Source organism: Zosterops lateralis, assembly GCF_965231275.1.
Source record: "Zosterops lateralis genome assembly, chromosome: 11".
NCBI lineage: Eukaryota > Metazoa > Chordata > Aves > Passeriformes > Zosteropidae > Zosterops > Zosterops lateralis.
The window spans coordinates 10,583,652-10,602,034 of record NC_139771.1 but is presented as its reverse complement, the minus strand read 5'-3'; the positions used below and the strand labels follow the sequence as shown (position 1 = coordinate 10,602,034).

At 39.1% G+C, this 18,383-nt stretch overlaps 1 protein-coding gene across 4 annotated transcripts in view; it reads left to right on the top strand.

The window, feature by feature from the left end:
- Nucleotides 1-18,383, top strand: part of EEFSEC (eukaryotic elongation factor, selenocysteine-tRNA specific) — a 124,854-nt gene that overhangs the window by 77,302 nt on the left and 29,169 nt on the right. For all 4 annotated transcript variants that reach the window (XM_083869665.1, XM_083869663.1, XM_083869666.1 and 1 more), the window contains exon 6: nt 3,282-3,438. In XM_083869665.1, the coding sequence (XP_083725791.1) occupies nt 3,282-3,438 (157 nt within the window). The remainder of the gene's footprint in view (nt 1-3,281; nt 3,439-18,383) is intronic.

Below are 18,383 nucleotides of genomic sequence, written 5' to 3'. Positions count from 1 at the left end.
TAGAGAGTGATGCTGAATGGTGCTGCATCCAGCTGGCAGCCAGTCACTGGTGGTGTCCCTCACAGGTCTGTGCTGGGGCCTGTTCTGTTTAATACTTTTATTGATGACATTGATGAGGGTATTGAGTCTATCATTAGTAAATTTGAAATGACACTAAGCTGGGAAGGGAGAAGGGCTCTGCAGAGAGACCTGGAATGGTTGGATGAATGGGCAGACTACAGTAGGATGAAGTTTTAATAAGTCCAAGTGCCAAGTCCTGCATTTTGACCACAATAACCCCCTGCAGTGCTCTAGGCTGGGGATGGTGTGGCTGGACAGTGCCCAGGCAGAAAGGGACCTGGGGGCACTGGTCAATAGCTGACTGAATGTGAGCCAGCAGTGTGCCCTGGTGGCCAAGAAGGCCAACAACATCCTGGCCTGTGTCAGGAATGGTGTGGCCAGCAGGAGCAGGGAGGTCATTCTTCCCCTGTACTTGGCACTGCTGAGGCCACACCTCGAGTGCTGTGTCCAGTTCTGGCCCCTCAGTTTACGAAGGACGTTGAGATGCTTGAGCACATCCAGAGGAGGCAGCAAGGCTGGTGAGGGGCTTGGAACTCAAGTCGTGTGAGGACCAACTGAGGGAGCTGGGGTTGTTTAGCCTGGAGAAAAGGAGCCTTAGAGGTGACCTTCTCACTCCCTACACCTTCCTGAAAGGTGGCTGTGCTCATGTGGGGGTTGGTCTCTTTCTCCAGGCAGCAGCTGACAGAACGAGAGGACACAGTCTTAAGCTGCGCCAAGGGAAATTTAGGTTGGTTGTTAGGACAAAGTTTTTTATGAAAAGAGTGATAAAGTACTGGAATCATCTTCTCCAGGGAGGTGGTGGAGTCACCATCCCTGGCTGTGTTTAAAAAAGACTGGACGTGCCACTTGGTGCCGTGGTTTAGTTGAAGTGGTGTTGGGGCACGCGTTGGACTCAATCTTAGAGGTCTCTTCCAACCTAGTGATTCTGTGACCATTAGAGTGAAAAGAACAGTGCAGCTGGAGTCCTTTCTTACTCTCCTATCCTGAGTGTACAGAAGCAAGACCCTAAAAAGCACCTCTCTTTATAAAAGATAAGGGTTTTTTTAATTCCAAGGTTTTAACCGAGGGTGGCATAACTAAATGCTGATATATTTTGTTTCTGTTCTAATACTTAATTATAGGTTATCATTGCTGGTTTACTCTAAGGTACTTGATGCCTGTAACACTTGTTCACAGAAATCACTGGAGTTTCTTCTGACAGCCTTGCTGGGAAGACTCTAAACTGAACCATGCTAGCCTAGTATGATTGCTCATCCTGTAATTCCATTTTTAATTAAGTTAAAGATAACTTTGAAGTGCTCTTGAAAAAATAAAAGATGTTTCCAAAGATGCCGGCCTTTAAAGTCGGCTTCCTGTGCCATTTTAGGTATAATTGCAAAAATAATAGATACGTTAGAGATCCTCCCTGGAGCATATTGTACCATCTGTATTTCAAACACAGGGGGAGAAGCACTAGCCAGCAGTGGACAAGAGGGATGAACAGTTTTGAAATTCTTGTTTTAGGAATAAAAGATTTATAGGATGAAGTAACATTTTGATTTCTCCAGCCACTGCAACTGGAAAAAAAATAGGTTTTGAGAATGTAAGTGCTTCTTCAGGTTAGAATTAACAGCTTCTTTTTCTTCTAGTCTTCTGTTTCAGACCCAAAGAAAGGTGTTTCTGAAAGCTTATCTCCCCACTCTACCTCCACCTATTATCAAGGGCTCTAGGAAAAGACAGTTTTACATTTAAGCCAGAATGATGCCGAGCAGTGATACTGCCATCAGTGTTTCACAAGCTATTTTGAAGCCGTGAGAGAGGACAGACACAACAAAAAACATAAATATGTCCTTCTGCGGAAAGATGAGAAGTTCAGGCAGTGAGTGTTGTTGAGGCATTGGGTGTTTCTGCCAACAGCCTTGGCTGCACCCAGCCCAGAGCTGTCATCTCCATGTGATAGAAGCAGGAAGGGCTACAGGTATTTCTCATCCTGTATCTGGTCTGGGACAGGGAGGGATCCTACCTGAGCTCTCTGATACTGCACAGCCCTTTCAAGGCTGTTTATAGCTGAACAAATAAGCTCTGTTTAAAATAAAAGAAAAATGAAATTTCTGATGCTAGATTTACTACCATACCGAGATTGGCATTAAAATGGAGGCATATATATGTAACAAAATAATAACAATCCTAGGGATTTGAGTCTGTATATGCATTATAGTTTATGGAGGAGGCTTCAGGGAAGGACAGTTGCTTAATAAACTGGCAATATTTTGAGTTCATTTCAACTGAGTAAAGGAGTGTGATCAGAACTGATGGCAATTCTTTACTGTTATCAGTCACTTTGATCTTTGCAACCCTTAAGTGTAGCTAAAAATGTCTCCTGAGATATGATGAAGAGCTGCAACTTTTACCACAAAATAATTTTGGAAAGATTTAAGTAATATCACCATATTTATTCTGATAAATAAATGTTCCTTCCACGTCTACAAGGTAGAGTAACTGCAAGTGTTGGGTGTACAAGGATATTCACACCTACAGGATTAGGCTCACTTGACTGCACCTTATACTGTGTAATGCCTAAGGGGGGGTTGTTTATCTTGCCTTACCCACCAATTCCACTGTCTCTTGTTCCTGATAGCTTAATTAAAAATTCTGCTTGGAATGGTTCTTCCCATTGGGTTACAAATCTTGAAATTAAAATTGGATACAGTGGTCATAAGGCTCTTGGTTTAACAAATCAGTATGTATGCAAAGATGAGTATTCAAAAGGCTCTATTTAGAAACTCTGTCATTTCTTTGGAAGCATAGCTGTTGGACTGCAGGTCTGGAGCTAAGAGAGAGAATGTTTATATAGGTGATAATGTACTTAGCTATAGAATAAATAATGGAATAAACATTTGGTCAGCATTGGTGCTTCAGTGACTTTCATGGGAAGGTTTCAAAGCTGAAAAAGTATTTTAATTGACTGATCTTTACAGCATGTTCTGTAGGTTTTATTCTTCCTGTATTGTGATAAGGGAGGTAGAAGCAGAAATATGTTAGTTCATAGTCTTCTATTGTTTTAGACACAAATTGCCTTAAACTCAGCATTTGTATGACTCACCCAGAGTTTTGCTCATTTGGAGGTAAGTTGTTTGTCAGAGGTGGAGTGGTAGAAGTCGCCAAACTTAGCATTGTAACATGCTTAATTTCTTGTCACTTTAGCTTGTAGAGTTACGAATTCCTATTTTTTTTTTCTGCAGGTGATGGATGATTACAGTGTGATTGGTCGTTCGCTGTTTAAAAAGGAGACAAACATCCAGATTTTTGTGGGTCTCAAAGTGAAACTGTCTACAGGAGAAGATGGGATAATAGATGGTGGTTTTGGACAAAGTGGTAAATTTAAAATCCGAATTCCAGGTAGGTGCTTAGCAGTTAACAAATACTAATCTGTGTCAAATGTAGAGAATCTTTCCGTATTGCAAGGTGAAGTGATACCAGTAATCTCCTGAAGTTTTGGAATCAGCTCGTACCCAGTTGGAGCAGTGATCCTGGGGGGGCTGTACCTATTCTAATTACATGATGGTGACTGTGACTTATGGTGTGAGACCAAATGGCCTGAAGCCACATCCCCTGTGTCAATGAACTCAGGTCTCAAAATGACTTCTTGCTAAGAGGCAGTAACACAGAAATCGTGCTGTGCCCAGAGAGGTTTGTGGTAATCTCTCCTCTCTTAATGTATGTGTGATTTGCACCAGAGCCCTTCTGAACAAATAAAAGAAAGCAAACCAGCAATCATTTTTACCTGTAGCTACTTATTAAATACAGTATATTGGATGCAAGTTCCTTAAATTGGCTCTGTTCTGCATGTTATTACCTAACTTGCCTTCAAGCAAAAACTGCTTGATAAATGGGGTTTTGAACATCTTGAGAGTTTTTTTATTGCTTGTGTCTCCTGGTTTTATAAGATTATATATGGCTGTATTTTTCATCCTTGGTGAATTACAGGAAGGATTTATGCCTCCTTAGGTTAGAGCATGGGAAATGATGGGTGCTAGAGTTTCTAAGTGTCATTTACTGGGGATTTTTTTCCTCCTTCTTTTAAGGCAGGAGAGGAGTTCTGAGCCTTTTCAAAAGGCAGTAATAGGTGTTGCATTTTACCCTGATTGCAGGATAAGATTGTAGGGATACCAAACAGTACTTTCGTAATTCTGTTTTGTCTTCAGCCCATTTGTCACTAGCTAATCCCCTGCCCTCTTAGGTAGATGAGCAAGATTACTTCTATTGAATAGTGAGAAAAGAAATTATAATATTCTATGGCAGCAAACAGTCAACATAGCAATTGATCTTCAGAGAGAGGTGGAGTTTCCTGATTCCTTGCAGAAGATGGTCTATCTCTCTGTTTAATTTAGAGTGTGATGCAACTGCTCTAATTTTGACCCTCTGCAAGTTTCCTTTCTTCTTCCTATTACAGGATAAGAATTTCTGACTATATAAAATACCTCTTGTAGTCTATCCTAGCTGTACTTTTAGTTTTGTCACCAAATGCTAGATTTTGCAAATAGGTCTGAGAGCCTAATTAGCAAGCACACTTCACATTTAAAGAAAAAGGTTGCACCAGATTCGTGTTTGCTTTTAGTTTTATGGTATAGAAAAGATTGTATGGATTCACTGAGATATCTTTAGGTGGGCGATGAAATGATGCATAGATCATCTTAGAGCTGAAAAGCTGAAGATCAAGATGATGTCTTGCTTAAAAAAGTAATTATGTAATGTTCTTAGTAACTTTTCTCTCCTGGAGGAGAGAACCTGATGAACAAAAAGGACAGGAGGATGGCATTTACATTGCTATTTCTACATTTTTGGATGGAGGAAATAGTTCTTCCTGGGACAGAGAGAAGCCTTGTAAGGAGTCTCTGGAACTCCTGTGGATTTCAGCAGGAAGTGTAATTGTGAACCAGCAGTTACATTAGGAAAATTTTATATAGATTTAGATAATGTTATTTTTCTCTATATTTGGAGTTAGTGGGGAGAAATGATACCTTTCACCAAGGTGTTCATTATCTAATCTTGTTTACGCTCATCAGATGTTTAACAGCAGACCTTGAAACAGAGAATCCTTTATGGTTTGTTCTTTCAATGAGAAGAATATGTAGCAGAATACTAGAATTTAATACCTCTCTAAAGTAGGCAGAGTAATACAACTTAGTTTGCTTTGTTTTAGTCTGGGTCAAACTTGGGTGCTCTTGTTGTCTGGAAAGAAAAGGCTATAAGTTAAATTAAAAATTTATAAATTAAATTGGGTTAAGGGTATCAAGGAATGGTAAAGAAGCGCAGAATTTTTAAGAGCCTAAAAACCTGTCTCTTTAAGAGTTCCAGAGATTTGTGTGTAGGGGGAGGGCCATTGCTGTGATATTGCTTGAGTCAACTGCAGTTCACATTCCTTTGTTAGATCAGTGTTGCTTTTTTAATGTGTCTGTATCCTGTTTGTGGGTTGGGGCTTTTTTTAATTTAACTGGTCAGACTTCTCTCACCCTTACCCTCGTTATTTATCCTTCCCTTCTCTCATACAGTCTCTTACATTTTTTTTGGGGTAAACCTTTTTTTAAATTTTTCTGAAGTTATTTTTCCATGATTCTTTCAGAAATGTATCAGGGAGTGGGAGGGAAGAAAATGTCTAGGTTGAAAACTGCCTTTTACTGCCTCAGTCTGGCAGTCCATCAGTCCTCTCATATTTAATACTAGTCAGCCTCTAGAACCAAGTTAGCTTGTTCAGCTAGTTGACCTGATGATAGCTGGTGGCTGGTTTTAGAAACAAACCTCTCCATGGCAGTAAAACTCAAGGGGATGTGTCAAAGATTTGGTGTCCTGACTACTAAAGGTAATAATAGACCATGGCACATTTTAGGATCCTTTGTGGTCCCACTGCTACCAACAGCACCCGCTCACATGAGCAAGTGTTGGGCTCCCCAAGTGTTCTATCACACTCGATACGGCTTGTGTTTGCTATAGATCAGCCTGGGAACAGTATCTGATGTCTTTGGGCTGAAACTTGGCAGACCACGACTGGGAATGGCAGGATGTGCATCTGTTTCTTACTCTGGCACTGTTTGTGCGGCAATAAGTCAGATACTTCTCTCTGGTCTTCTGCTTTGTGAAATGGGGATAATTACTATCCATTCTGGAAAAAAACCCCAAAGTAATGAAATTCCTGATTTAGCTTTATTCCAGGCTTAGAGCATTAATATTTCTTGCAAAGATGTAATTATTTTTCTTTAGAGTACAAAAAGCACATCTAGAGTACAGCATGCAATTGGAAGTTCCTCAGTTGCTGAAAGATGTCAGTAGTTTGGAAGAAATTCAGGGAAGAGCAGCAAGAATGCTGGAGAGGCTGAAGGGATTGATTTATGAGAGAAAGAAGATGAAAAGAAATGTATGAAACTTGGCTAAATGATGTCTGAGTGGGAGATAACATTATCCACAATTATTTGAAGAACAGAACAGAGAAGAATCCCTTAGGGTGGTCCAAGGAAGTGGAAGAAGAGCTTAATAACATGAAATAAAGCTAAGTGTAAGTCGACTATTGATAGATAGCAGAGATGTCTTGCACTGCCATATTATCTTTGCAGAGGAAGATGATGTATTCCAGTTTGACAATACTCGTGTGCAGTTTGCCTGAATGTTTGCTAGTGCGCGGTAAGACAGGCAGGCAGTAGGATGGTGGGAGGAAGTACAATGAATTTTTCATCTCAATTCTGGTTTTGTGTCCAGGCATGCTTTTATTGTTTGAATGTCAAGGTATAACCTACTTTCTAGAAAAAAAAAAAAATTTTTGCTAGCAAATCTACTGTTTTGTAGGGCTCAGTTGTGGAGCTGTTTGTGCTTTAACTGAAGGCAAAGTTTCAAGGCCTGCTAAGTGACAGGATGATGCTTCCTTTCTAGACTGATTGCATGATCAAATGCATAAAAAGTAGGACATAATCTCTAAACTCACAAGAGTGTTTGTGTAGTTTAATAAGCTGCTTAAAAAGAGCGGGATTTGAAAGACAATTTAAACGACACTGCTTTTAAAGTTCTGCTTTGTGTGGATGAGGGAGCGAGCTACTGAGGGGGCAGGTTTGCTGAGGTGGGTGATGCATGGCAGCTGTTTTAGCTGTAAATTGAACACTATATAGGGTCAATGAGTGAAAAGCATTGTTCGAGAACAAGTTTGGTGAGGCAGGAACTGTATGTTTAAGTGTCTTATTCTAAAGAAGGTTAAAAACTAACAATAGCAGTCTTTGGAAAATGCTTATTTCAACATACCTTGCACCAAGGAATGTTGTGCCAGTTGATAAGAAATTTAGAAGAAAGTTCAGCAAGTCATTTGAATAACCTAGTGGATTTTATTTAACTGTCTCTCACCCAAGAACTGACCCTGTAAAACTATGCTTGATTTGCAAAATCACGATCTGTTGCTGTGTGTCTTGACATCTTCTAAAAGTTTGACTTTAGATATGCCCATTTCTTTGATTTTGGCTCAGTGCATTTGTCTTGTGTTTGATTATCGTACAACGTAGCAACTTTTTAAATCTAATTGGAGCAGGTATGATATCTTGGGCATGGTTCACTTTCCTTTCTGTCTAATTTCTAGTGAATTGTTCATCCTTTCTGAGGCACTGCAATGTGACTGCCATTCTCCTTTTTTTGACTAAAAATTGCTGTACATGACTTAGTTAAGAGTTACTTTATTTCTTAATGCAAAAGAAGCAGTGCATATCTAACACTCATAAGAGCTGAACACATTTCTGAATTGAGTAATTTAAGTGTAATAAAAGACACAAGTGTAATAAAAGACACTTTTCATAAGAATGAGATAAAAATGAGAATATTGGAGTATAAGCTTTGTGGCTTCTCTGTTCTTTTTAGCCATACACGATAACAAGAGTTTTAAGTTTTTTAAAGCAGGTGAAAACAAACTGGCTTATGACTTTATCTTTTCTTGCCAGTCACTTTTTGCCTTGTGTTTGCCTCAAGTCCATTTGACTGTTTCCACTGCTTGTCATGGTAAGAGGGATTGAATGTGCCGTAAAAGTCTGCTCTGAAGTAACAGCACAGATCTTCTCCCTAACCCAGGACACAGTTTCTCTGGGATCCTGCACTGTTGGTGTAACGATACATAAAGTGGTCAGAATTCAGCACTTTGGGCAGAATTCATTCACTTTGCTAAGTGTCTTATTCTTGAGAATTCCTTGTATTCTTACATCTGGAATTAAGGGTAGAGATGCAGAATATGTTCCTCCTTAGCATATTGTGGATTTGGTGCATCTTTGGTGTTTTTTATGTTTTGCCACTTTTTTCATTGGATGAGATCCCACACTGGCTTGCAAAGTACTGAATGACATTGTGAGAGAGCTGTGATGTAAGAGCTGTACATGAACAGCACAATTTCAATTCCAGTTAAAAACTGAGGGTTTAAAAGTGGAATTCAAATTTTTTTTCAGTATTTTTTAGCATTCCACTTAAACAAAGAAGTTGACTAGAGGTTAAATAGCGTGAGAGAAATTAAAATTATGTGAAAATTGAAAAATACAACAGTAAAATAATTTGTGTATCACATTGTCTTCTGTAGCCTCCTCCTTAAGAGCTATCGTAATTGTATTCTTTTTGATACTTGTTGGTTTGGTTTTTTTCCCCCATTACTATTCAAGGCATATGTCGCTTTGTTCAGGTAGGTCTCAACACACCAATGTAACTGGCATTTGTGGGATGTTACTTTTAGGGGGTTGGACTTTTCTTAACTGTAGGAGACAAGCTTTGAATGGTTGACTGTAGATAAATGTCATTCCCAACTCTGAGATTTGGAGGGCACTCCTTATTGACATCAGTAGGAATGGGGGTAGCCTAAACCTTTTCATTGCCCTGAGAATAATTAAACATCCTGTCACTAAGGAGCATAGTTTTTTGTGGGAGATCTTGACATTTGGAATTCTTTGCTTGCGTTGCATTAGAATAGGATAATCTTCTCTTAGGCGAAATGGAATTTAGGCACATTTAATGTCCTTGTTTTCCCAGCCTGGCTTCTGTTTTAATAAACAAAAATAAAAAAACTGTTGTCTGCAAGGGTCTGGTGGGTTGCCATCCCTGTCAGTATCAGGTGAGGCTGAGCAGGATTTCAGTCAAGAGGAAAAACAAAAGCCCAAGGGTAAAGAAATCTGTGTAGCTGTGTTTTATTTAAAAGCTGGAGATTAGCTCTGCTTGTTCTTTCACAGTCTCTTTTCCCCTTTCCTCTAAACCAAGTGAAACCTAAAATCCTTTAGTGGTACTTCAGCCATAAATCTCCTCTCCTTTTTGTGAAAGTTGGCTGGTGTAGTATGGACAGAGGCTGGGAGAGGATTCTTGGCAGGGAGGAAGCACTTCCTTGTATGATCCCCTCTTGAGCAGATTAAACTGTAGTGATGTGGAAGTCCTGGTGACCACATAGGAACTAAGAATTTGTACTGCATTTGCATAAAAAGGTTGGCCTGGAGGAATCAAGCCTACCTTTTGAGTGGTGGCATCATGCGATCTCATATTGACCTTTGAAGCCAAATAACCAGATTTATCGACCTTAGAGTGTTCTTGTGGAATCAAAGTCAAAATTTATGTACATTGCTTCTGAATGAACACAGAGGTCAAGGAAGTGCTGACTTACAACTGCCTGTCTGCCTCATTCATGATAGGATTGGGAGATCCTGGTCTTGTCTGCGATGACAGAATTGCAGAATGGAATCTCTGAACTGAGAGCTCTGAAGGGGGAATGTATTGATACTAAGATTGGTTTTATAGACAGCAGGTCATTGCACACTAGAGCAGATGCTCTTCCTAGGGGAGCTTATGACTCTTCTTTGGATTTGAAATTTCCATAGGAGTGTCTGTCCAGCAGGTTGTTTCTCTAGCATCAAGCAGACATGGATTACAGAATTATCAGGCATCAGGTGATGTTAGCAGCATTTGAGTGTGTCTGCAAGAAAAGAGTGCAACTCCTGTGCAAGCCCTTGTGTTGGGTGCAGTATGGGCTACATAGCAATCCTCTGGGTCATTGAAAAGAGTGAGAGGGAATTTTTTTATTTTATCTTTTGTTTTACTGCCACCCACTGTAGAGGTGATTTCCCTAGGGTAGAAGAAAACCCTGGAAAAATGCTTTGGGAAACCCCATTCAAAATGCAATAAGCAAGAAGCTTATTCCCATGTTCATGTATGCAAATGTTACTAGAAGGTTCCTTGTTCTCTATATTACCATAGGTTAATTTTTGGTGCAGGAATTTTAATATTCTTAATCATCATCCCCCACTGGACCTTTCCCTCAGACCCCACCTTAACTCCCCATCCACACCGGGATGCAAAAGTACCCGTCTGACCCAAGACCATGCCTTTTGCCTCTTGTTACTGCCTTGGTCCAGTTCCAATACAGTGGATGCCTTATTGTTTGTTGTTTTCATATTAGAATTGCTTTTGGGACAGCTGGATCAAAGCTGTCTGTCTCTCCATCGAGTCACCACAGGGCTGAGTCCCAAGGAAACTCAAAGAGGTCTGATCGTCTGGGCTCAGATCCTCGGAAGTTTCATCCCACACTTTCTATTCTTGTGCAAGAGGAGCTTAATGGAAGGGTCACTAGTGCAACAGAAGGAACATTGGTGGATCTGTACCACATGATGTAACTGCAGTGTTTCTTTCCTACAGACCATGTCACATCAGTGACCATCACACTCCCCTCAAGGACAGGGGTATGGGGTGGCCTTCAGGAAGAAGTGCTATTGCTCTCTGGCCAATACTGCCATGGCAGTAAAGAGCAGTGTGTACTGAACCCTTTTGGCTCCCCTGAGTAGCAAAGCAACTCACACTTGCAGAAAGTGTGAGCTCAGCCCTAGAGCAAACTGAGCTTTCACTCTGGGCTTTGCTGCCTGTTCAATTTGTGTTTAGTTTATTTCGGTACAACTCAGAAGAGTGTGTTTTTCTGAGCTTACTGTTTGTATGTGGAAAGCGTTAAGGATGTTGGTGCTGCCTCAATCTATAAAGACAATCACCTTGAAAAGACAAGTTGGTGAAGTTAAGCATTTAGAACTTCAGATATAAAAAAAGAATATCTTAATTAGCTCTCCATTGTGACATGCATTATGATACCAGGTCTAATTGAGTGATTGCATTCCCCAAATTGACACACACAAGAAAAACTTCGCTGGTTTTGGTGATGCTTTGTAATTGACCTGTTGTCCTGTACTGAGGTGTTTTTTTTTTTTTGTTTTGTTTTTTTTTTTTTTTTTTTTTTTTTTTTTGCATTTCACTGGAGTCCTGCTGTAAATATGAAATTAATTAATTGTGCTATTTATGGAAAAGAATCCTATTAATAGAAACAATAATTCCAGCAAATGGGATTTATTTGACCATAGGGTATCTTAACTTCTACAGATTCTACCACTTGGGAATGAAAAAAACCCAAAAAACACTGCAACCCACAACCAAAAGAAACCCCACTTAGTAATCACTTGCATAAATTTTATTTTCTTAATGTTTGTTTCCAATCTCCATGGAGCCTCCCTTCACTTTGATTAAGTTTTTGCTAATGCTTTCACTTTTCTCCTCTTTGCTCCTGTTTTTTATTAATCTGCTATTGCATCCCCTGCCCATCTTTCTTGGTCCCTGAAGTTGGATGCCAGTAACAGCTTGGTTTGCCCTCAAATATTTCTACCAGCATTTTCAGGCTTCTGTAGGGATATGCAAGGTAGAGGTGATTTTTCTGACCTGAGGATGTTCTAGTGCTGCAATATTGTGAGCTCTTGAAAGGAAAGGCTGAAGGGAAAATCCAGTCTAGCTGTGTGCCTGAAATTGCCCTCTGCAGATGGAGGCTGTTGAGAATTGAGCTGCCAAAATAGTCTGCTTCAAGTGCATTCCAATTAAGTTTCCTTTTTTGCCTCCAAGAACAGCAATTGCTCTACTAGTTATCCTGAAGTTAAGTTTCAAATCCCTGTTGCAAAATAGAAAGATACTCTAATAGAATTTATCTTAATTTGAGGATAAAATTGCGATCTGATAGTGTGGGAAGAGCTTGGGAGACAACTGTGGGTTTTTACAGGTATTTTTGAAACAGATCAGTTGTTGTTTCAGTTGGCAGTGACACTGGTAGTCAGCTGTCCAAAGTACTCACAATAGTAAGCCCACAAAGAATGATTTTCTTTTTATTAAAAGAAAAAAAAATCTGTAAAGATTGTTTCTTTTCTTAGATAAACTCAGGTCATATATAAGATTCTCTTAAGCTACAAGAGCTATATACATAAATTAAACAAACTGAGATTAGCACTCAGTTGCATGTTTTTAGGATCTGAGATTTCAAAAGAGGTGCACTTATCTTGAGATTTGTGGTAAAACTGAGAGCTGGAAATGCTGCTGTGTGTAATAACCTTACTTCTGCATAGAGTCTCTTGTGGTTGTAAGTCTTTCCAGTTAATCCAGGCTTTGTTATTTTGGGGGAATGTAGTTATTGTGGAAAGTTGCATTCCCTAGGAGAAAATAAGCATCTTGCGCATTTAGGGCTGCTACTTTGCTGAATTTTGAATAATTATAACAGCAGCTGTAAACTCTTGGAGCCTATTGCCCAGTCCAGCTCTCTGGCAGGTCATGTCTGCAGTGGATGTGGCCAAACAGGCTGCTCCATTTGCCTGTATTTGTTCTGTGCTTGTATTTGCCATCACATCACCATTAACTTCCTTGGACAACGTTTCCAAGTTATCGAATATATTTTGGCTCCATGCTGCTGTTTTGTCAACTGCCCATTGGGTTGTCCTGAGTCTTGCTTCATGTGCTTAGGAAATCCTTTATTCAAGGCTCCTTTACTGGAGGTTACTTTTTTGAAGAAAAAAGGAGGAAAAAATCCAACGTGTAGGTAGGAGGCAAAATTAAATATTCCAAATGAGGAGCTGAACAAGTTTATTTCCCCCTATAAAAGCAATTCTACCCTGTTTTGCATATGTGATAGTTCCATAAGCACATAGTTGTAGAATATTCAGGTTTTAACATTTCTGCTGCATTTTTAATTTTGATATTTTTCATTTTAAGTGGAGATGCGTTGCATAGTCACTACAACCGAAATATCCTGTTCCTTACAGGTCAAATTCTTAGTTTAATTTTGGCTTCACTGGGGTTATGCTGCTGAAGTTGCAAACAGTTTGGGTTAGTACATGGCATGGAACAACACAATTGCTTTTACTTTCATGAAATAGTACAGAGGTTTAATGTACCACACATCCTGCAAATAAGAGCAGGATGCATGTGTTACCTTCTGCCTGGTTTTTGTTGTTGTCCTTTTTAGGTGTTTCATTTTGCCAATTCAGTACATGCTTGCTGTAATCTCAAATGTGAAAACATTTTTTTTTTCTTGAAAAGGAATATAACTAACAGTGGGTTTTATTATGTGTCTATACAGTTTGGCTAAGCAACCTTAGAGCATCAAAAAATAATATTTTGGTAATATCTGTATCTCCTAGAACAAATGAGAATATATATATTTTTTAATTGCGTTCTCATATACTTGGCCTTTGCAAGTTTGGGATGCTTCAGTGAATGCCGTGGAAAAATGTACAGAAAGAACAAAATACAGTTTCTTCTGAAGAGCTACAAAATGTCATAAAAATTTCTGTTGATTTACTGCTGCTCAGTTAAGCATTGTTTTTCTGGGAAGGAAGGGCCCTTTTTCTTGCTTAGGACTTAGCTGATGTCAGTACAGCCAAATGTGAGGGATTCAGGTACATGATCGAACAGCCCAAACACAGTAGGTTTTAAAATGATCCTTGAATTCTCCAAAAAGTAATGCAGGGGATATACACAATTTATAATGACTTCTTTAGATGTTTAAGGTGGAATTTTACTTTGAAAGGTTACGTTTTTTGGTGAGAGATGACTGAAATACTCTGTAGACAGGTGGACCAAAGGGCCCTTTAGAGAAAGGAGGTGGAAGCCATGAATCCAAATTTTGTGTTCTCAGGTCTGTGGCTTATTTATACAATACCAAAGAAGGAATTATTTCCTGCGTCTTTATTTCTGCTTTCTTGCGTCCAAAATGGGATGCTAGTTTTTGGATGTTACAGTTCTCACTCACGGCTTGCAGTATTTAGGTGGAAAATACTTAGGTTACAAGCCTTTACATAACTTTGATCTTCTGAAGTCTTCACAAGGGTCACTCATGCATTCAGATTGCCCCCTTGCCATGAAATTTCTCTCCCTTTCTGTAAACTGTTTGTGCTCGTTTACTTGATTTTGTTCGTTCATCCCCTGGGCCTTTCACCTTCCCTTTCCACCAGTGTTTGTTCTGATAGCTTTTTGAAGTTTGAGTAAAAAAATAGACCACAGGGGCTTCCTGGAGGCATAGAGCTTTGTGCTTTGCAAATTGTAGAGTATTTGAAGTATTGACTTGCAACAGTGGCCACTGTGCAGTGTATGAGAACTGTTGTGTGACAAAGACGTTAACCTTGAGAGCCTGATCCATGTTTTGAGTTTAGGGACAAAAAAAAATAGTTGTTCTTAATAGTGTGCATTGATTTCAAGGAAGTCTCTGTAAAGCAGTCTTTGGCTTGTGTTTTCACAAAGGGATTTGAGTGTTTAATAAAGAATAGGAAATAACTAGAGCTTCAATAGACCTGTTTTCATAGGGGAGGCTCTGCTGTAACATGATTTTGTATAATGTTATATGTAAACAACAAAAGCATTTCCTGCCTGTACAGTAATACTGTAGCTACAGTATTACTGAATTTGAAAAAAATACTTTAAAAATTAGTTAATACAAGGAATGAAAGTTACAGGAATGGTAGAGAAGACCATTATTCTGCTTAGAAAAGTCTTTCATGTAATATCTGAAGTTGTAACTCCAATCCCAAGAACTCCATATTGCATGCTTTCGTGCTATGGGTTTTATGACAATATTTTTTTAAACCTCTGAGCCCTCAGTTCCCCTCACCGCTTTCTCCTCATCCTTGTCAACTATTTCAGATTAGCAAATCAAGACAATTAGGTGATTCAGAGAACCTACTCTTTCCTGTTACAACTGATGAGTTACCCTGTTCGATTTTTTTTGTGTTCTACCCCAGTTCATTTCTACTCTCCCCTCCCCACTCAATTCCCTCACGGTTTGGCCATTTGCCTTTTTTTACTTCTGCAGCCCCTTCCCATGAACCCAGAACAGCCTCTGCTGCTTTTTAGAGTTTTTTTTATAAAGGGAAATATATGTGTATGTGTGTGTACATGTATGTCTGTGTATATATATGCAGAACTGTGAACCAAGAAGATGGACCTTTGGTTACTTTGTTGCTCTGTCCTAAACTGTGTCATTTTATGTAAATGAAGAACATTGTTTGTGTGGTGTAGGCTTTTGCTGTGCACCTGAGGTTTTTTAATTCAGTACAAATTTGCTGCAGTATGTATTTACTCCTCAGTGCATTTGTTTACCTTCTCAGTTTTCTATAGGTTAAAGAGCAACACTCTCCCTCCCTGATATAGCCGGTTGATGCATGGATGTGTTAGGTGAAGGAGTGTTTGCCTGCTGAAGTATCAGCTCATCAGGATTGGTATTACAGCATGAACACAGTCTGAAGAATATGCATTTGCTTTCTTTATGATTGCAATGAATTATCTTTGCAAGCTCCTGCAATGGTAACACAGGCTGTGCCAAGCGTAAGAGAAAGAAGATGTTTTTTGAGAACTGAAAATGTGCTAAAGAATGCAAGTTCCTGCTGACAGGAGAGTAGGCTGTATATCATGAACTGGGGATTTTCTTTTCATGGCTCATTACAATCGATTGGTCTCACAAGTACCTCCTCAGAAGATGTTCAAAGATGATAGTCCCTTTGGAGTTCATGTGGAAATTGATGCCTGCTTCCCCAATCAAGACTTCTTTCCCCTAGTTTTTCTTCATATTTTCCTTGTTATGCTCTGAAGAGAGTAATTTGAGGACATAATGTAATTGGATTTAGTTGTGCATTTTATTTTTCTGTCTTGAAACTGTGCATGTTCAGAGCAAGATTGACTTATTCAGTAAATTATCAGTGGTTTTATTTTTTACTTGAAATAAAATTAAGCTTGGGTTTATTGACCCAGGCTCTCTGACTAACTACTCTTCCTTTCAAGAGAAGTTGAATATTTTTAAGAATATTTTTCCATTGATCAAGGCCAAATAGAAAGGTTTGTTTTGGGAAAATACTAGAATTTAATATCTGAAAATTTATTCCTGTGAAAAATCAAATTAATTTCTCACATCTGTGAAAATACTACAACTTGACTATTCCTGTTCAGTTGATCATTGTGCAATTCACTAGTGTTTAATCTTAAATATGTGATTAGATTTCACAGTAAATGTATGCTGGAGCAAAAGTGAGTCTCTTTTAGAACTTATTTCTTATAAGCACAGGGAAAGAAACATTTTATTTGACATTTGGAAAAAAAATATAGCTAGATTAACAACAGATTTTAAATGTCATTTCTCTATAAGATTTTGAGCTTTAATAAATACTTATTCTTGTAAGAAGACTGTGCTGTAGAGTTTTGCAAGTGAGTTTTGGTTGAATAACCTTGTTTTCACTAATCTTCATAAAGAACAGATTGATTTGTAGTATACACAAATGTTGCTTCTCAGGTGGCTAAGAAATGAGAGAAATGTTGTAAACATGGGGAAGGCTCTGTGTTATTCAGTCTCTGAACTTTCCTGGATTTGCTTCCTGATGGTTGGGAATCTTCTGTTAAAGACCTGTTGATTACCTCTGTATTTAAAGCTTTTACTCTTATATTAGATACTAGGTTTTGATTTCAGGACATACATACACATGTATTACACATAGAATAAATGTAAGCATGTTATGGATTCCCCACTACTTTCGTTTAAGCAGGTAGAATTGGCTTGGGGAGGAAAAGACCATCTGTAAGCAAATAGATGGAGGGTATTTCAGTCCACCCCTGCCGATTATTTCTAATTGAAGCTGTCTGAGCCAGTCTTAATACAATTTAGATATCGCCAGCCAGAAGGATTTTATTTATGGAGCAGGGCCTGTTGAAACTTCCTCCGACCCTGGAGAAGCTGTGAATGGGAGAGAGCTGATCAAGCAGGCATGCCTGGCTAGCGTATGCATTTCTTTAATAAGGCAGGGATTGATGTCTTTTGCAGTTCAGGGGTTAGATAAACAGCAGTCCCTCGGTTCAAGGCTCTCCATGTTCAGTTGTTTGTTTATACAGATCTCAGAAGGTTAGCTTAGCCTTCTTGACATCCTGAGGGAGCTTTCCTGACCATGCTGTAACCTCGTCTGCTCCAAAGCTGCTCAGGAGGTGTCACATCACCTTCTAGGAAAAGTACTGGCTGAACAGAGTGTGCAGCTCAGACCTGGTCTCAAAGGTAGATGTAATCAGAGTGGCTGGAACACTGGGTCTGTCTTCAGGAACTCATAAATAATTTGCATGTGTAGTGTGTGTAATTATGGTGCTTTCATTCTGAGGCTTGATGTTTGTGCACAAACAACGCCTACAACATGCAACTCAGGCTTTTACTGATTGCAGTTCTGAGAAATCAGTGACATACATGCCTAAGTTCACCAGAACTTTGAGGTTGTCGTATTAATTTCTGCTTCTATTGACTTGGCAGTGGTAGTCCGTTAAATTGAATGGGATAAACATCAAATAAATAAGTAGTTATGTGAATAGTTTTTTTATTTAAAAAAAACTAGTGATGATTTCATGTTGAACCATACAGGGAGTTAAAGCATGCATCTCATTATTCTGATTTCCATAGCTATTCTGTCCCGGTTTTCATCCTTCACAGAGGATGATGGTCACATGAGAAATGAGAAAGGAATGGTGCAAATTCATCTGCGTCTTATTGCAGTGTAGTTCTGATGAGTAGAGTTGTTCTGGAATTTGAGGATGACTTTGCTCAGGGTTAGAAGTGTTATTTATCACATGTGGGACTGGCTGATTTTAGAGTGTGATGTGTTACGAAGTTGGCTTAAATCCCAGAATTTGTTGAATTAATTTTTGCTGATTTGATGTCTAGTTATTTTTACTTTATTTTTCTGCAACACCTTCAGTCTGTAGCTGTGCAGACCCAAATAGACATTAATAAATATCTGGCTGCACACCTACAGCACAGCTTGTGAAGTATCTGCTCATACAGATGGGTAAACTGAGGCACAAACATGGGCTATTAATGGCCAGCGGACATTTTTGAGTGAGCAGAGATCTATAAGGACCCTTCCTGTCTTGTAACTCCCGGTGTTGTGCTGCTTGACCCACAATGTCTTCAATTCCTTGAGATCAGTGTGTGTACTCCTAGAGCTTCTCAGGAAACCTGAACTTTGTCTAGTGTTCTCAGTTAGGAC